The sequence below is a fragment of the Camarhynchus parvulus genome, chromosome 6 (genome assembly GCF_901933205.1).
Source record: "Camarhynchus parvulus chromosome 6, STF_HiC, whole genome shotgun sequence".
Lineage (NCBI taxonomy): Eukaryota > Metazoa > Chordata > Aves > Passeriformes > Thraupidae > Camarhynchus > Camarhynchus parvulus.
In genome coordinates, this window is record NC_044576.1 from 22,660,208 (window position 1) to 22,676,032 (window position 15,825).

The window sequence follows — 15,825 nt, forward strand, 5'->3', positions numbered from 1 at the left end:
TGTTGTATATGAATGACTTTATTTAAGTATGCTGGGCACCACCAGGCAACATGGTTTGGACAGTGTGCAAGGGAACAGTCAGGCAGACCAAACAAATGCTAGATTGGAGACAGCACCATCCTGCCCAGTCACTGCAGGTTACAAAATGGAGCACTGCTGCTGCAAGGCCAGCGGAGGGGCTGGGGGGATGGAGAGCACTGCCTGGGGCACACAGTAATGGAACAGAGAGGAATTTGCTGGAATTCCCCTCTGTATGCTGCAGCAAATCAGCAAGAACACAACCAGTTTCCCAGCAGAAGGCTGAGCATTGATGGCTCTTTTCTGACAGGTTCTTGCTTAAAAAACAGTCTGCTCCAATGGGGCGAGGGGAACAAGCAGCCTAGCCTCATCTGGGAGAGACCACCCTACCCACCTGCCTACAGCCTCTCCAAACCCAGGGGTGAGCCCCGAGAACGTGGTTCCTGCAGTGGCAACTGGCTGCTGCTTATATTTGTCTCAGCTGAGGCAGTGCACTGGCCTTTCCCTCACCTCTGTGGCAATCCTCCAGCTCTTACCCCATCTCTGCACCTGAGAGTGACCCAAAGGTGATGTGTGGCAAAGAACAGAAAAGAGAGAAACAAGGAGGAACTGCCACCAAGTCCAGCTCCATTGCTACTGCCATGTTCTGCAGAAAACTAATGGGAAAAAAAGAGAGCACCAAATAATGCACAAGTAAAACTGGAACAGTGGCATGCCCCAACACAAGCAGGTCTGCAGGCTGCCCAGGGCTTTTAGAGCAGTACAAGCAAAGCAGCCACCAGGTGAGCAGAAAGGCACTGCAGTGCAGCAGAACACAGCCAGCAGGACAACATCCTGCTCACACATGTGCCACCCACACCAGCCTCCCAGCGCTTTGCTGTGCTCTCCCCTGGTGCATTCCCAGTGACCAGCGAGTCCCCGCGGAGCAGGGACAGGGGTGGTGCAGGGCTGGCCTTTCCACTAAGCGTGGGTGCTGTGCGCAGTGCGAACATCGAGCAGCGGGCAGCTGGGCAACAGGTGCTCAAAGAAGACCCAAAGCATAATTCCCAGGTGCTGTGGTCAGTATTTGAGAGATCCTCAGACATTTCAATAAATAAAACAATTCTTACATTACAATGCACCTTCCCAATTATTATTTTGCCCCAGAATGGATAAAGTACACAAGAGTTATGCCTGGCTGTGAATACATGCTCCCTTTGCCCTGACATGGCAGGAAGGAGGGAAACAGCCTCGACTCTTACAAAGAACACGAGAAGTCAGCACTGTAAATCTTGGCAGGTTGAGGGGGAACACACAAGTGCCTTCACGCCCATTCTGGGGTATTTGCTTCCAGAGGAGAAAAGGTATTTAAAACAAGGTACGAGAGAATAACCGTCTAGTACAATGATAGCTGATTAGATTTGCTTTGTTCTACTCCATGCAATACAAACTAAGTCCTATCGCCAACTTCTCCAGCTGTGGTGCAGACCCCACCTCAGGCTAAGAAGTTACACACTCATACACACACTCACACACCAAAACAGTGGGGGTAAATGGACTTAACTGCTGAGAATGTGCTTTCTCTTAATAAAAAATATATTAAAAACAACTTCAAAAACTTACTGATGGTGAAGACACCGCTGAAGAAGGAAGTAGCTATGGGGCCTCAGCTATGTGTTTCCAGACAATCCAGGCATTGCAGTCAGGCTGACTAAAGCCTGCACGAGCAGTCTGCAGTGGTTGGCTCCCTTCTGGCTTGCCAGGCAGTTTCTATAAGCTGTTCCCTTTGTTTTTGCTTATTTGTTTTACAATGACAGATGTGACTGTGATACAGAAAATAAGGGACTGAAATGAAAAAGGAATGGGCCATTCTGGAGAAATGTAGATTGGTATTTTCTCCTATCCATAAAAAAAGAAAACCAAAACAAAACAAAAAAGAAGTTAGTAGTACTAATACAACCCTCCTGCTGCTGTCGTCTTTGCTCAGTGACATCGGAGCATGCTGGCGCACACACACACACACAGGCAGCTCTCAGACACTCGGACTCAGAAAAGCGAGTTTAAGTGAGTCTTCGGAGGAGACTGAGGACAGGTCCCAGGGCTAGAAGGTTTTTCGGTGGATGGCACGAGCTCCATCTTCTTCATATTCCTTTTTCGAAACCCACATTTTCTTAAAGGTGTCCAGAGAGGCCAGGATAGAGCCACTAGGGAGAGACAGGCATGTTATGGGTTAAAGGAAAATGCTGGGGGCACTCTCATAGTATCTCTGCAGAGATGGGCTGTTTCTTTTGTGACACTTCCCCATGACAGTAAGGTGCTCAGTTACACGTGACAGACACACTCTCTGGACAGTCACTCCCTCTCCTACTATCCTCAAATGTGCCAGTGCTACAGAGCCTGGCACCACCTGCCCCCTCCCACACGACCTGGTGACTGCTACTTCAAGAACACAGCAAGCATTGCCCAGCTGAGCAACAAAACCCCCGCCACACAGCACCAGCTGGGATAACAACATGAGAGCTACTGGGCTATGCCTCCCCAGCCCAATCCCACAGAAAAATGTGTTGCTGTGCAGCACATCCATACCCAATCCACGTGGAATACAATCTCTCCTGAGGAGCCGATATCTGGAAGAAAGAGAGAATCAGTCTGTACCTTCCCAAGCTCCAGTCTGCTCCTCCTGGCACACTGCCCACACTTCAGCTAGCACCTGACACAGACATGATCTCTCCCAACAGAAAGACACCTGGCACTCCCCTCAAAACAACCACTCTGGTCCAGAATGCTGGACAGGGATCATGTCAGAGGAGCCACCTTCTCAGTGATGAAACCAAACTGATTTTCATCACAACAGCAAATACTGTTGGGCATGTGAGTGTCTCAGGAAAGGCATTTCTGATTTGAAGTAAATGGCAGCTGCAGTCTGAGCGAGGTTCTTTCAAGGTCCCAGACCAACACACTTGGTAAGTGACAAACACAAAAGAGATGGCTTTTACCCTTATTTTGACGTCCTTCGGAGCTAGTTTCTTCACTTCACTCAACAGCCTGTCACCAAAGCCTACACAAGAGAGAAAACATGTAGTGTGAGCACCTCAGCAAAATCCCAAGTTCCATCCACTAACAATGTGGACATGGCCTCTGCAGTCCTATACAAATACCCCATTCCACATCTTCCACAGAGTCCAGAGTCTGTGTAAGGACTCTGGGGAGGCACAGAACACAGACAATAACAAAACAGGACTTTGTCTCACTAAGAGCTCAAATACTGGCATAATGGGCTCTATTCCTCAGCAGCAACCTGAGTCAAGCAAACAAGCTTTTTAGCTAGGACCTCCTCCTTCCCTAGGCATTCCTCCTGTGTCCAGCCCATTTGTACAGGGGGTTGAATGGGAAGACTGGATCTATTTGGAGATGTCAACCAGTGGATAACAGACTGATGGGTTCTGGCAGAGCATATCTTTAGGTCAGCTAGTACCAACTGAGCCCTGAGGGGATGGGTTGAAACCTTTCTGCACACATATAGCTGACACTCATGCAGGACTAGGACCACTGAACTCTCACATATCAGAGACCTAAAGAAACCTTAGAAGATGGAAGAGTCCTTTTTGGTATCTAGTCTCAGATATCGTGAGCTACAGAGCAGGAATAAACACAGCTATTCAGTCCTTCCACAGGAACTGATTGCAGGAAAACAGTAAAAGCTCTCCGAGCTCAGAAAGTGATGTACGAGGGCACGTGTCCTGCATACCCAGCAGGATATGACTAGGACTCAGAAAATTAGGAATGAAATGCCCTGATAGAGCAGAATTTACACAGCCCCCACCCCAGAGGACAAACTGGGTGATCTGGATTATCTTCCCAGTTTCACATGAGAAACAAGCAAGAGATCAGGTATGTCACAGCACACTGAAAGAGAAGAGGCAGGAACCTTTGAAAAGTGTGGAGCCCCCAGACAGCACAATGTTGGAGAACAGCGTTCGCCTCAGATCCATGTCTGACTTCTGAATGGCAAAAACGAGCACTTCGTGAAGTCCTTCACATTCCTCCCCTATCAGGTCCGGCCGGAACAGGAGCTCTGGGGCTCGGAAACGGGCGGGGCCAATCTGCAAGAGCAGAAGTTAGGACAGAGGTAAGAGAACAGTGTGGCTTTCTTCACTACCTACAGATGGGCCTGCCTTTCTTAGGTGAAGCTTCAGAGTAATTAAACTTCCTGAACATTTATGCTGCATCACTAGATCCCAAGTGAATGCCAGTCTGGACTACAACCCCTACAAAGGGCACCATTTACAATTTGCAGATGAAAGAGATGAAGAAACTTGTTCAGCCCCGTACGGCAGGTCTGGCATAAAGGGAGCAAATCCAGCCCTGGTACTGGAGGTAAAACCTGTATTTCCTCTCTTTCGACCATTCTATAGTGGGCTGAGTCTTCTAAGGAGTATTCCTAACTCCTCAAGTCAACTGTTAATGCACAGGAGACATTCTAGGCAGGACAAAAGGCACTGTATATAAAACCACTGATAGATTTAGCGAGCTGACACCTACTCACACTGCATACCTGATCTGCATAACGTTAGTTAGATCAGAGCCTGGTCTCAAACAGCTCAGAGTCCCCATTGTTACAATGCATCCTTACACAGAACTTCTAGCAGAAGTTGTGAGGTTTCTAGTAAAGTTTTCTTTCCTTAAAAATTCTAGTGCCCAGTCAACAGCCTAGGATGAGTTATGGTCTTTTAAATTTATCCCCTCCCACCTAACACTGCATGAAATTTCCCGTCACTGGGGAGCTTTTCTGGAAACTGTGCCTCACATGAGGAATTCTGTAAGAGTGGTCTTTACAAACCTCAATAGTGCTTCCATCTGGCAGGTAGTACTGAGCCTTCTCAGTCTCCAGAGTCTCATCCTTCTGGGGGTTTATTGACAGGTAGCAGGCACGCTGGAGAGGAAACAGAGTCAAGGAGAGGGAGATGAGATGGGTAAACCCAAATGCCTCTCATAAAATGTTTTTCTCACTAAGAGTCAAAATCCACGTATCCCTCTGGGGAGATTGATTTCAACAGTATTATGTGCTGGAGAAAAGAACTTTAAGGTTCACAACAGGCAAACTACATTGCAATATCCCACTTGTGATCCCTAGCTGCCATGGATTTTACTCCATGAAGGGAAACAAACACTACTGAAAGCCATCATCAGACCCTGAAAAATTGCAGCACAGGTAAATGCAAAACTAATTCTGAACCACCAGCCCATCTTCACCTCCATATTAACAGCCTCTCAACGGGGATTAATATGGTTTTGACTATAACTCTCCCAGAATATGGGACAGCTGAGGCTGCAAATGACCTCTTGCAAATGATCTTGTCTATGCAGGGTCCCCTAAAGCAGGCTGTCCAGGACCACATCCAGATGGTATTACCAAGGATGGAGACTCCACAACCCTCTAGACAAACTGTGCCAGCACTTGGTCACCCTCGCGCTAAAGAAAGTTTATGTTCAGGCAGAACCTCCTGTGCTTCAGTTTGCGCATCTTGTCCTGTCACTGGACGTCACTGAAATGAGTCTGGCTGTGTTTTCTCTGCACCCTCCCTTCAGACATTTATATACGTTAACTCTCCCTAAACATTTTTTGTGGCTGAACAGTCCAAGCTCTCCCTGCCTTTCCACATGTAAGAGTCCTTTAATCATCTTAGTGGCCCTGGACTCCCTCCACCAATGGATTTCGGGGCAGAGCTAGGTAGGCTGAAACTTCCCACCAGATTTCACACTTCCCACAACTTCCCTTGAGAAGAAATTCCCTCTTGGACAAACACAGAAACAAGGCAGGGCATCACCTCCTTGATGGTCTTGACAATCTCAAACTCAGAGGTTGTGTGGAAGTCATAGCCTTCCTTCCGGAGATAGAGGCGCAGGAAGCGGGAGACATCCCGGCCAGCGATGTCGATCCGCATGATGGAGTGAGGCATGGCAAAGCCTTCATAGATGGGAACCGCATGGGTGACGCCATCCCCGGAGTCCAGCACCACTCCCGTGGTCCTGCCGGTCGCGTAGCTACCAAAGGGACAAAGGCTCAAGTCAGAACAAGCAACTCAAAGTGAGCTCAGGCAAGCAGCACATCCACACTCAACGCAGGAAGCAAAGATTTCACATAAAACAGGGCCTAAAAAACCCTCAAAATGCAAGTTCTGTTGGCAGTTCAGCAAATTTCCTGTAAACTCTTTATTACATAAATTGAGTTTCAGCTCTTGCATGAAAAATGGGGGAAGACATCAGTGAGGTCTTCCACGATGTTTTTGTAGAATGGATTTCATGGCAACATTCCACAAACACAAATCAAAGACAAAAGACACTTACAGGCTAAGCACAGCTTGCATGGAGATGAACAGTGCTGGCACATTGAAGGTCTCAAAAAACACCTCAGCAGCACGCTCTCTGTTCTTGCGCGGGTTTAGGGGTGCTTCTGTCAGCAGCACAGGATGCTGTGAAAGAGAAGAAGGAGCTGTGCTGCAGTAACCAGGAGGCAGTAGGGGTGTGTTCCTAAATGTTTCTGCTTATTTATTCATTTTAGGAACCACTGGTGCAAGAGGGCAGGTACAAAGGAGTAATTTCAGCTGAGCTGTATTAGATTGAACAATCTCTATTAGGTTGGAAGACCAGCAGGGTTCTGTTCTAGTTATGAAGAAGTGTTAGGAAATGTACTCTGTGAGTAACTCTGACCCATGAAGGACAATAGGATGACTCTCAGTGAGAAAAATCAGCCAGATTAGCCAAAATACACACCCTAAGAAAGGGTGAAGGCATATGGTCTTTCAGCACAGGCAGACAGAAATATTCCTACTCCACAACTTAGATTGCTCTCAGAGATTTAATAATTTTTTGGTCTGATGCTTCCAGACCACAGGACTGTGGTTTTCTCCTTCCTCACTTCAAATCATGTCACTGCTGAGTGGATATGCCTGATGTGCAGGCAGAACAGGAAAAGTCAGAAACGCTTGGCCAAGAGTAGAATCATTAGAGAGAGCGTGAATAGCAAATGTGAAAGGCAGATTTTCAGTTAGGCCAGACCATCAGATCTGGAGAAGAATTCTGCTTGGACACTTCTTGTGCAGTATCTCTTGAGAGGTGAAAGAACCTAATTTAGCAACAGACACACATTCAGAAAGAAGGCCAAAGGAAAAGTCCCAAATCTTTCCAAGATCCAAGGCTCCTGGTGTTACACACACTGAATGACGCCTATGCCTTTACATAACGTGGTCTCTCACCTCTTCTGAGAAAGTCTGGAGCTGGTCTTTAGAATACACGTACTGCCAGATGCGCTCCATGTCATTCCAGTCCTTCACTATGCCGTGCTCCATCGGGTATCGGATCGCAAGAAGACCTCTGTGCTCCTGAGCAAACAGGAAGAACAAGAGAGCATCAGAGCTTCCAACAATCACACTTCCGAGCACTGTGACTTACTGTCAGACTCACCTACAGCTTTGATTCCACTAAAAGATAACTTATCTATAGCATACAGGGCAAAACCTGAACATTCATCACAAACATCTCTCCCAGAGAAGCCAAGACTAGACAAGGCCTTTTCATACCAAGTAGGAATGTTTACATCTGACATTTGCAGAGCATATTCCATCAAAACACTTTTAAAGTCAACACACACAGACACCTATCATATGGTGTCTTTGTACTACCAATCAGCCATGACATAAAAAAACCGCAATAGGATGTTACTGGGGAATGCAGTTTGAAGGGCTCACAAGAAATGTGACCACACAACTGACTACATGCTGACAGAAGCAGGACTGCAGGAGAGAAGCTTCCTGCCCAGAGCAGGGAGATATACAGCAATTAAGTAGGGTCCATTTCTAAAATTCCCAGTCAAAAGTATGTAACCATATAGAGCTAAAAGTAGCCTAAAAAGAAAAAGAGAGATATCAAAGGCCTTGGGAACTAAGCCTGTGTCAACAGATTGGCTGACATTAAGCTTCACATTCCACCTTGGACACACATGAAAGTGACAACCTGTTCTACTCTTCGGACCTACACGATACCAAAGAGCCACAGCCCATCTGCCACATTCCCCCCTTACAGCAGCACACTGAGATATATGGACAAGTGCAGTGTACAGGTGTTCTTACCTCTGCCTTTGGACCAATGAAAATGTCTCCTTCTAAAGCACCAGCCATAACACGAACGTGCTTTGGTCTGCCCACACTAGAACAGAGACAAGAGAGTAAATGCTTCTACAAAGAGCTCAGATGCACCCAAGAATTCCATACTTTGTGTTTCTCTCTGTCCTAACCAGAACTTTTGCAGTGGGTGAGTTTGGGGGTGTTACCAGGTGCAGACAGACCCAGGTTTGCTCTGAGCTAATCTCAGAAATTGGGTGAAGGGGACAGATTGTGGACAGTTCTGAACCGGCTGGACATAAACCAGCTGAGTCTGGCCATATTTTCACTGATTATTTGGACTCATCTGTTTCAACAGTGCCTGGGATGAACATGGCTAGACTGAGCAATTGTCTGAGGTGTTGGATCCACATGTGCTGCCTGACCTCAGGCAGACTTCTCAGATTAGACATTTGTGTCCCATGACCCACCATCCCATACAGAACATAATGCTCAGAACACAAAACTACTCACTAAAAGCCCACCACACTGAAAATAAAAGCCAGTGACTATTCAGAGCTCCTGTTCCAGCAGTCTTCATCCTGGCAAAACTCTTACAAAACTTACAAAAAAGTGTGGCAGGAATCAAGACATCATACCACACACCAAAAAAATACAGAGGTCTTCAGACCTCTTATCCCAAGTTTTACTTTTTCCAGGTGCTTCTCCTCATGTGTGCAGATTAAAGGATCCTACAGCTTTGGTTGTGTGTTGAGCCTGACAAAGTGATGTCATCTTTTATGATGTGTGTGTGCCCCCAAAAATATCAAAATATTTAACAGCGGAGCTCTCATCTTCCTGATGCTTCTCTGCAGCAGGTAGAAAAGAATAACTCGTTTTTGCATTCATAAAACTGGGCAATTCTTCCCCTCTACATATCAAAGAACTGGTACACAGTACTAAGAACTTACCAAGACCAGCAGAATACTTACTAGTTAGGAAAGCAGTATTTTGGTATTTGATCGCCTGCAAAACCTGCTTTAATCACACCCGAGCCCTGTGGAAGCAACAGACAAATATGTGAGCTTATCACTCATTCCATCATCTTCACAAGTTTTAGAGGAGCAGCAAAGTACATCAAGACTGCCAGATCCTCTCCTTTCTACTAGGAATAAAGCTCCCAAGGGACTGACTCTCCAGGCTGCTTGGGGATGGGAAGCGCCAGCTTGGCTGTTGGAGGGAGTGACTGGCACCCTCTCTGGCAGTGACACATCTCACATGGCACAACCATGCATTCTGGTACTGTTCTGCACACACTCACACAAACACTGCCCTGTACAGATGAGTATTTTTCTAGCCAGGGTTACATGAGTTGTGCAGGAAGCTAAATCCACACTTCACAGGTGTCTATCGATATTAGATAACCTTTCGGGGGAGGAGAACACTCCAGAAAGCCCAGCAAGAACAACTGAACTCCGCTGGCTTCAGGAAGAACTGGAAGAATGAAGGCTACAGGCCTCTCAGAAGGAGATTTGGAAAAGATGGAGGGAGGGCAGATAAAGTCAGAGAAGGAAGTAGCAAAGAATTGTGAGAAACAGACTGGAGAAGAAATAGGGAAACGATGATCAGATGGTGGATGAACTAGCTAATGCTAAGGAGGCAGAAGTGTGGTCAGAAAAGACACTGGAAACCAACCCAGACTGGTTGGGAAAGGACAAAGGCGCCAGTTACACTGCAAGGGGAAAGGCTGGGGACAGGAAGCACAGCTGATTGGGATAGAGCTTGTTCAGAAGAGTCAAAGAAGAGATGAGAGATGGCAGTCAGGAAGGCTCAGATCCAAGAGCCTTCTGCAACATTCAAAGCAGCAAACACAGGGTGGGTAAAACCAGCCACAGTAAGGCCCTGGCAGGGAGTCAGTGCTGGGCATCTGGCCCCACAGCTCTCACTCCCTGTCCGGAAGCATCCTGGAACACCATCATCAACTTGGATCTGTGCTGACTCCTTCCCCTCCTCCATTTCCTCTCCCTGCACAAGGGAATGACATCTTGAAACAACGAGCAGCTTGCAGGAACACCCAAGTTTTGCTAAGGAGCAGATTTTCAGAGGATCTCCTCAGATAAGCCGTTTCACTGGTAATCTCAGCCTACCACGGGCGCAAGCTCTTCTGCAGAAAGAGAAGCAGCTCTGCTTAGCCCTGTGGTGGGAGCAAAGTGTGTGCGAGCTTGCACTGAAAGCTGTGACCTGTGAAGTGCCTGTTCACTCTCAAGGGCTCTGCAGTAGGAATGCTCTGGTTTGGAGGCCAAAAAGATATTTTGGCTACCCCACTGCATTTTAAAATGAGTAGCAACACAGCTCCTCCGTAGCTTTCCACTTCTCACCACCTCTGCATGGGTCAGCACCACCACTTTTGCTTTGAGGCTGGGGCCAGATGAGCTGCTCAGGGCTCTGACAAGCAAGCCCTGGCTGCAGTGGTTTCTGATGCTGCCTTCCCAGTGCCAGAGGTTACCAGCCAGAGCAGGCTCAGCAGAAAGGAATGTGGGGTGGCCCCAGCCTCTCCCGTTCACAGTCCAGTGCTTTACTGCCAAGCTTCCATCAGCTGCTTCAGCGGGGATGTCAGGCTCTGCACAGCATGTGTGCACTCTGCCACCAGAGCCGGGATACTCCTGCCTCTAAACCACCAAAATCAGATTTGCCAGGGCACATCTGTAGGAGAGGAGTGTCAGGAATACTGTGCAAACCAGACACAGCTATTTATAAAGCATATGAAAGGCAGATTGCTTGAATCCTTGTCTCCTGATAAACACCTGCAGCCAGGCTGGCTCCAGGAGCACACCCAAGCTGCCAACGGGGCAGGACTAACTACTTCCTTTCCACACGAGGGACTCAGCTCCAGTTGCATCCCAAGGTCTGCACTAACTGATATCAGTGTGACAAAGTGGCAGGTGAAGTGTTAAGAAGTATTCCTTGACACAGACTCTCTTCTGTTTATTCCCTTCAAATTGAAACAAGGAACAAACCAAAACCACCATTTTGATTTTTGTTATCATAGCTTATAAACAGCTCTCTACCTGGGAAAGAATACCATCCTGTGGCAAGTCTTGCAGAAAAATAACTGAATGAAATGCAGTAACATAGTGTAACCACATTAGAATATTGCACTTAGTGAATATTTTGTTCAGGATTATGAGTGATCTTGTTGCTAGCACATTCTGCTGTGGGGAACTGGTTTCAGGAGAACAATGATGCTCCTATTTAGAGATTAAAACTTCCTTATGTCAGGCCAAAAATTGCTCAGTGTGTCCTGGTGAGATTCCCAACAAGTTATGTATTTCAAGATTTACATACTGAAGTTCAAAGTCAACCAAATGTGTTGGGAGTTCAGAACTCCAACTTGGAGTCAAAGACAAACGACTGCTTTGAATGTGCCGGTGGGATGGGGCTTCAACACAATTGTGCTTCCAAGTGCCTGGGAACAAACTAAGAACAGCTGTTTGATATCTCCACACTACAAAGACCTGACTGCACTTTCTGACCTATTCAATTTTTCTTGAAAACATTTTACTTCTTTGAAGATATGTGCACACTGAGTAAATCTGTTTATTATAGACCAGTTTGAGATTCCTATGCAATGAGAGGAATATGTTTACATTTTGAAATAACTCTGATTCAGAAGGGTTAAAGACCTGTTTTTTCATCTTTGTTTCAAATAAGCAAAAACATGTGCATCTTCTCTTCTGTTACAAACTCTGATTTATTAAAACTTTAAAAAAGTTGAAAAATTTATATACTTCCACCAGTAACTATCCTGGCTGGTTTTTCATTCCATTTTATCTGGCAGCAGTTTATTTTTTTTTTAATCAGAGCAAAAGAATAAAAGAAGAAAAACTACATGTAAAATGTAAAGGTCAAGAAAGATAAATTCATTAAAAATTCTTATGAGTGTCTTGAAGGAACTGAACATACCTCATCCCTGAACATACCTCATCTACTAGCTCTGTAGCCAGTTGGTTATGGATTCATTCATCTTCATGCATTTAGGACTCAAATTTAAATGGAAATCACCAATCAATCTTCCATGAAGCACTTTCTATGGAGAGTGCACATTTCATATTGTTGTAAAACTGTTCTATTTGATACAGAATTTACAAGATCAAGAACAAACCAAAGACACAACACCCCTTGCTGACAGCTCAGTTGCATAAAATGCCATCACTTAGACTACAAAGCAAACAAGAGAATTCCAGGTTCCATGGAGGTCAAGAAATTTGCACTGACTTAGGCCACAGCTGGACTACTGACATGTGCATTATGCTCAGCAGGGCTCCCAGACATTCAGAGAGAGCTTGTTGGACTGCAGATGGGAATACAACTCTTAAAAATTAGACAGTGGAGAGTATAAAGTTGTGCTGAGGCACAGCTCCAACCTCCTACTGTACATTACAAAGCTCTCCCCGCTGAAAACATACAGCTAAGAGCAATGTGCTGTAAGAGAAAAAAAACCCTTCCTGCTAATTTTTTAGCTACAGAACTTCATGTCCTTTTGGAACACACTGAGATTCTAGAGCAGGGCTGGGACTGGAGGGGTCTGGCTCTCACCAGCTCAGTATCTCGCTTCCCCCTTCCCACACACAGGCATGTGAGACAGGATAACATTCAGCCTTCAAAAGGTGCCTGCAGCTCTCTGCAGAAAAGCAGTAATGAAACAGCAGTGGGAAGAGTGGTACCTGCTCTGTGCAGCTCCACTTCCCATCCTGCCTGAACTCCAAAGTGAAAATTGCAGTGTCACCACGAGCCTCCTTGGCCCACAGCCTGCCAGCGTTCCAGGCAGATGCTACAACAACTGCTCCATTCTGCTTCTTGTACAGGGAGGGGAAGGGGGAAGCTCGTTTATCGGAGAGGAAAGAACAAGAATTAGCTTTTATAAGACCAGCTGATAAAATGAAAAAAGACACAGAATCAGCTGCTGGCACATGAGCCCTTCTTCAGGTCTGAGGCAGAGGCAGCAATCATTGCACTAATAACAAAAGGACATGCTGAAATGAAATATAGGCAGCAACTACATTAGTAGCTCAACAAAGTGATCCTCACAGTGCCAGAACACCTAGAGGTAACTTTAATGTTTAGCTAATCAACAATGCAGCAGGATCAGTGCTGATACAGGCATTCCTAAAATCAACCTAATGCATTTTTAACATCTTCAATAAAGAAGATACATATTTTCCTCAACATAGTCAATTTTACTGCTTACTCTCATTTTCTATTAGATACTTTCCTTCAATGTCTAATTCAAATCCCTCTGCTGTAAGATTCCAGGGAAATAAACAAAGCCAAAACTGTATCAGAGAGCTCAAGCTGTAGAGAGGAATTTGGGATCCATAATAAAGAAAAAGTCAGAAGAATAACCACCTTTAGCTGAGAAGACCTACAATTATTCACCTTATGGAGAGTTAAAGCAATAGTCTGAGAAGTGCCAGGCCAGGAAACCAAATTCCTATGGCAAAAAAATTCAGGAGAAATTAAGCGTGTGGAAGAAGAATGGAGCACAGTACTGACCCTTCAAAACAACAGAATCTCAATCACTGGCGATAGAGGTCAGAAGGGAGGAGCACGGGTTTGTGACTCAGTACACTGAAGGAGGCTCCATCCAACACATGCCCTCCCATTCCTTCCTGGATGGTCCTTTCTCCTGGGAGGGCAGCACGGATGGGGCAAATCAGAACTGGACCCAGAAGTACCTCAAAGAGGCACGGAATCACTGTCATTCATCTCCCACAGAGCTATTATAAACACAGACTGAAGGTCTGCTTTGTGCTAATGAGCAGCATCAGCACATCGGAGCAGCCATCTGCAAAACCACACTACGCTGATGCAACCCTGGGCACAGATCCGTCAGCAGTGGATTCCAAGGCACGGGAATCCATGCCTTGGGAACGGCACTGCCTTGTTGTGACCATTGTGCTGGATGCGCTGGAGGAGGGGCAGTACAAGAGGTCAAGGCTTCTCTCTCGCTGGGCCTGTGAGGGGTGCCTGGCTGGAGAGGTCCATGACCTGCATGGGCCCAGGGAAGCGCCAGCACCCCCAGAGTTTGCCGGGGGTGCATCCACGGCCTGCCAGGAGCACGCTGGAACCCTGGCCAAGGCCGGCCCCACAGCACGCTGGGAGCGGGGCCATGGCCTGGCCCAGCACCCCCATTGTCCCCCCGGCACAAAGAAGAGTGGGGCGGGACCGGGGAAGCCCCGTCTGACTGACAGCGCCAGCTGCCAATGACCGCAGGTGCTCTGGCGACGGTCCCGCCCCACTCTGGCAGGTAGCAGCGGGCTGTCCCGCTGACTGACAGCTGTCTCAGCCAATGGGGGCGCGCCGCCCCTCCCAACCAGCGGCCGCTTGGCGGCAGCGAGGGCTGCGCCCCCCAGCGCGGGGCAGCGGCCCCGCTGCGGGTGACTGCCAGTTGCCCTAGCCAATCGCGCCTCGCCGACGCGCAGCGGCCCCGCCCCCGAGGACGCCGTATGGCGCCGTGAGAGGACCGAAGGCGGCGGCCGAGCCGGCCGAGGTGGGGGGGCGGCGGCGGGCGGGGCGCGGCCGCCCCGATGACAAAGGGATTGCGGGCCCTCCCCGCTCCCGGGACGCGCGGCCGCCCGCACTCACGTTGTCTATCACGACGGGCTGGTTCGCTATCACATCGTAGGACTCCATGGCGAGGACCCGCCGCAGCCGCCCGTGAGGGAGCAACAGCCCAGCCCTCGGCGGCGCATGCGCGGAGCGGCGACGCGGCGCCGCCTGGGTGATGTATTCCTGCCGCCGCGGCGCCTGCCGGGAGCTATAGTCCGACGCTGCGCAGAGTCAAGCGGGGAGGTGCGCCGGGAGCGGGGCATGCCGGGAGCTGTAGGCCGGCGCCGGGAGCAAGCCATGCTGGGAACTGTAGGCCGGCGTAGGAGCGGGGCGTGCTGGGAGGCGGAGTGCGGAAAAAGGGAATCCTGCGGACGCATCCACGGCCCAGAAAGCGGTCCAGGAGATGGCTGGGCGCTTCCACCAAGAACGCTGCATCGCAACTGGCTGGCTTATGCTTAATAGATTTCCCCCCGCCTAATTTTTTCTAATAGGAAAGGAGAAAAAGGTCATTCCATAAACTTCTGTAGCGGGGATCTATGACTAAGAGAAGTGTTTTACTGTCCCATAATTTCATGTGATCATCTTTATGAACTACTGGTCATAACACATCTGTTCCCTCCACGAAATACCAGTTTCTCTCAATTTTTGAGGCACGAGAGCCACACAAGAGGCATCAGTACAAAGAATGCACATCGTGAACATTTCAGTATTGAACAATGAACACATTGTCATTTTCCATTGACTAAGTATTCTAAATGCACTCAGAATAATCGATGCCTGAAACTCTGGGTCTTGAAATTAATTAAAATGGACTTCCATGCCAGTGAGCACACCTGAAGGCTTGACTCACCTGTCTTGTCCCACATTTCTCCTGCAGACATGGACTTCTCTCCTGCAGTTCCTGCCTTTAGCCCCAGTGGATACGTTTCATCCCAAATGTTTATCTTTAGCAACCTTCCCCATGCACCTAGTCTACAAGAGGGAGTTTTTGTGCAACAGGATTGAGGAGTTTAAATTAAGGCCGGTGGTGTATCACTTCAGTGAAAGCCAGGAGACACTCATTAAGGGTGTATGGAGCCAACATAGCCTTTCATACATACTCTGTTACGTTCACCTTCTC

General features: G+C 47.7%; 1 protein-coding gene across 1 annotated transcript; it reads right to left on the reverse strand.

The window, feature by feature from the left end:
• ACTR1A (actin related protein 1A) lies at nt 1-14,893 on the reverse strand. Its single transcript, XM_030950778.1, has 11 exons — nt 14,742-14,893; nt 9,089-9,153; nt 8,127-8,202; nt 7,254-7,379; nt 6,346-6,470; nt 5,826-6,042; nt 4,838-4,930; nt 3,926-4,100; nt 2,994-3,055; nt 2,584-2,624; nt 1-2,201 (listed from the first exon to the last, which is right to left on the reverse strand). Exons 1-11 carry the CDS (start codon nt 14,787-14,789, stop codon nt 2,099-2,101), a joined length of 1,131 nt encoding a protein of 376 aa, XP_030806638.1. The 5' UTR covers nt 14,790-14,893; the 3' UTR covers nt 1-2,098.
• Between the last annotated feature and the right edge of the window lie 932 nt (nt 14,894-15,825).

What these genes read in the sequence shown, in the direction of transcription:
- ACTR1A (XM_030950778.1), bottom strand. Translation starts at nt 14,789, where the DNA reads ATGGAGTCCTACGATGTGATAGCGAACCAGCCCGTCGTGATAGACAAC. An exon ending in AAATACTGCTTTCCTAACTA is followed by an intron (nt 8,203 to 9,088) that starts GTAAGTATTCTG and finishes TCTCTGTTCTAG; the next exon opens with TGTGGGCAGACCAAAGCACG. An exon ending in TCATTGGTCCAAAGGCAGAG is followed by an intron (nt 7,380 to 8,126) that starts GTAAGAACACCT and finishes CTGTTTGCTCAG; the next exon opens with GAGCACAGAGGTCTTCTTGC.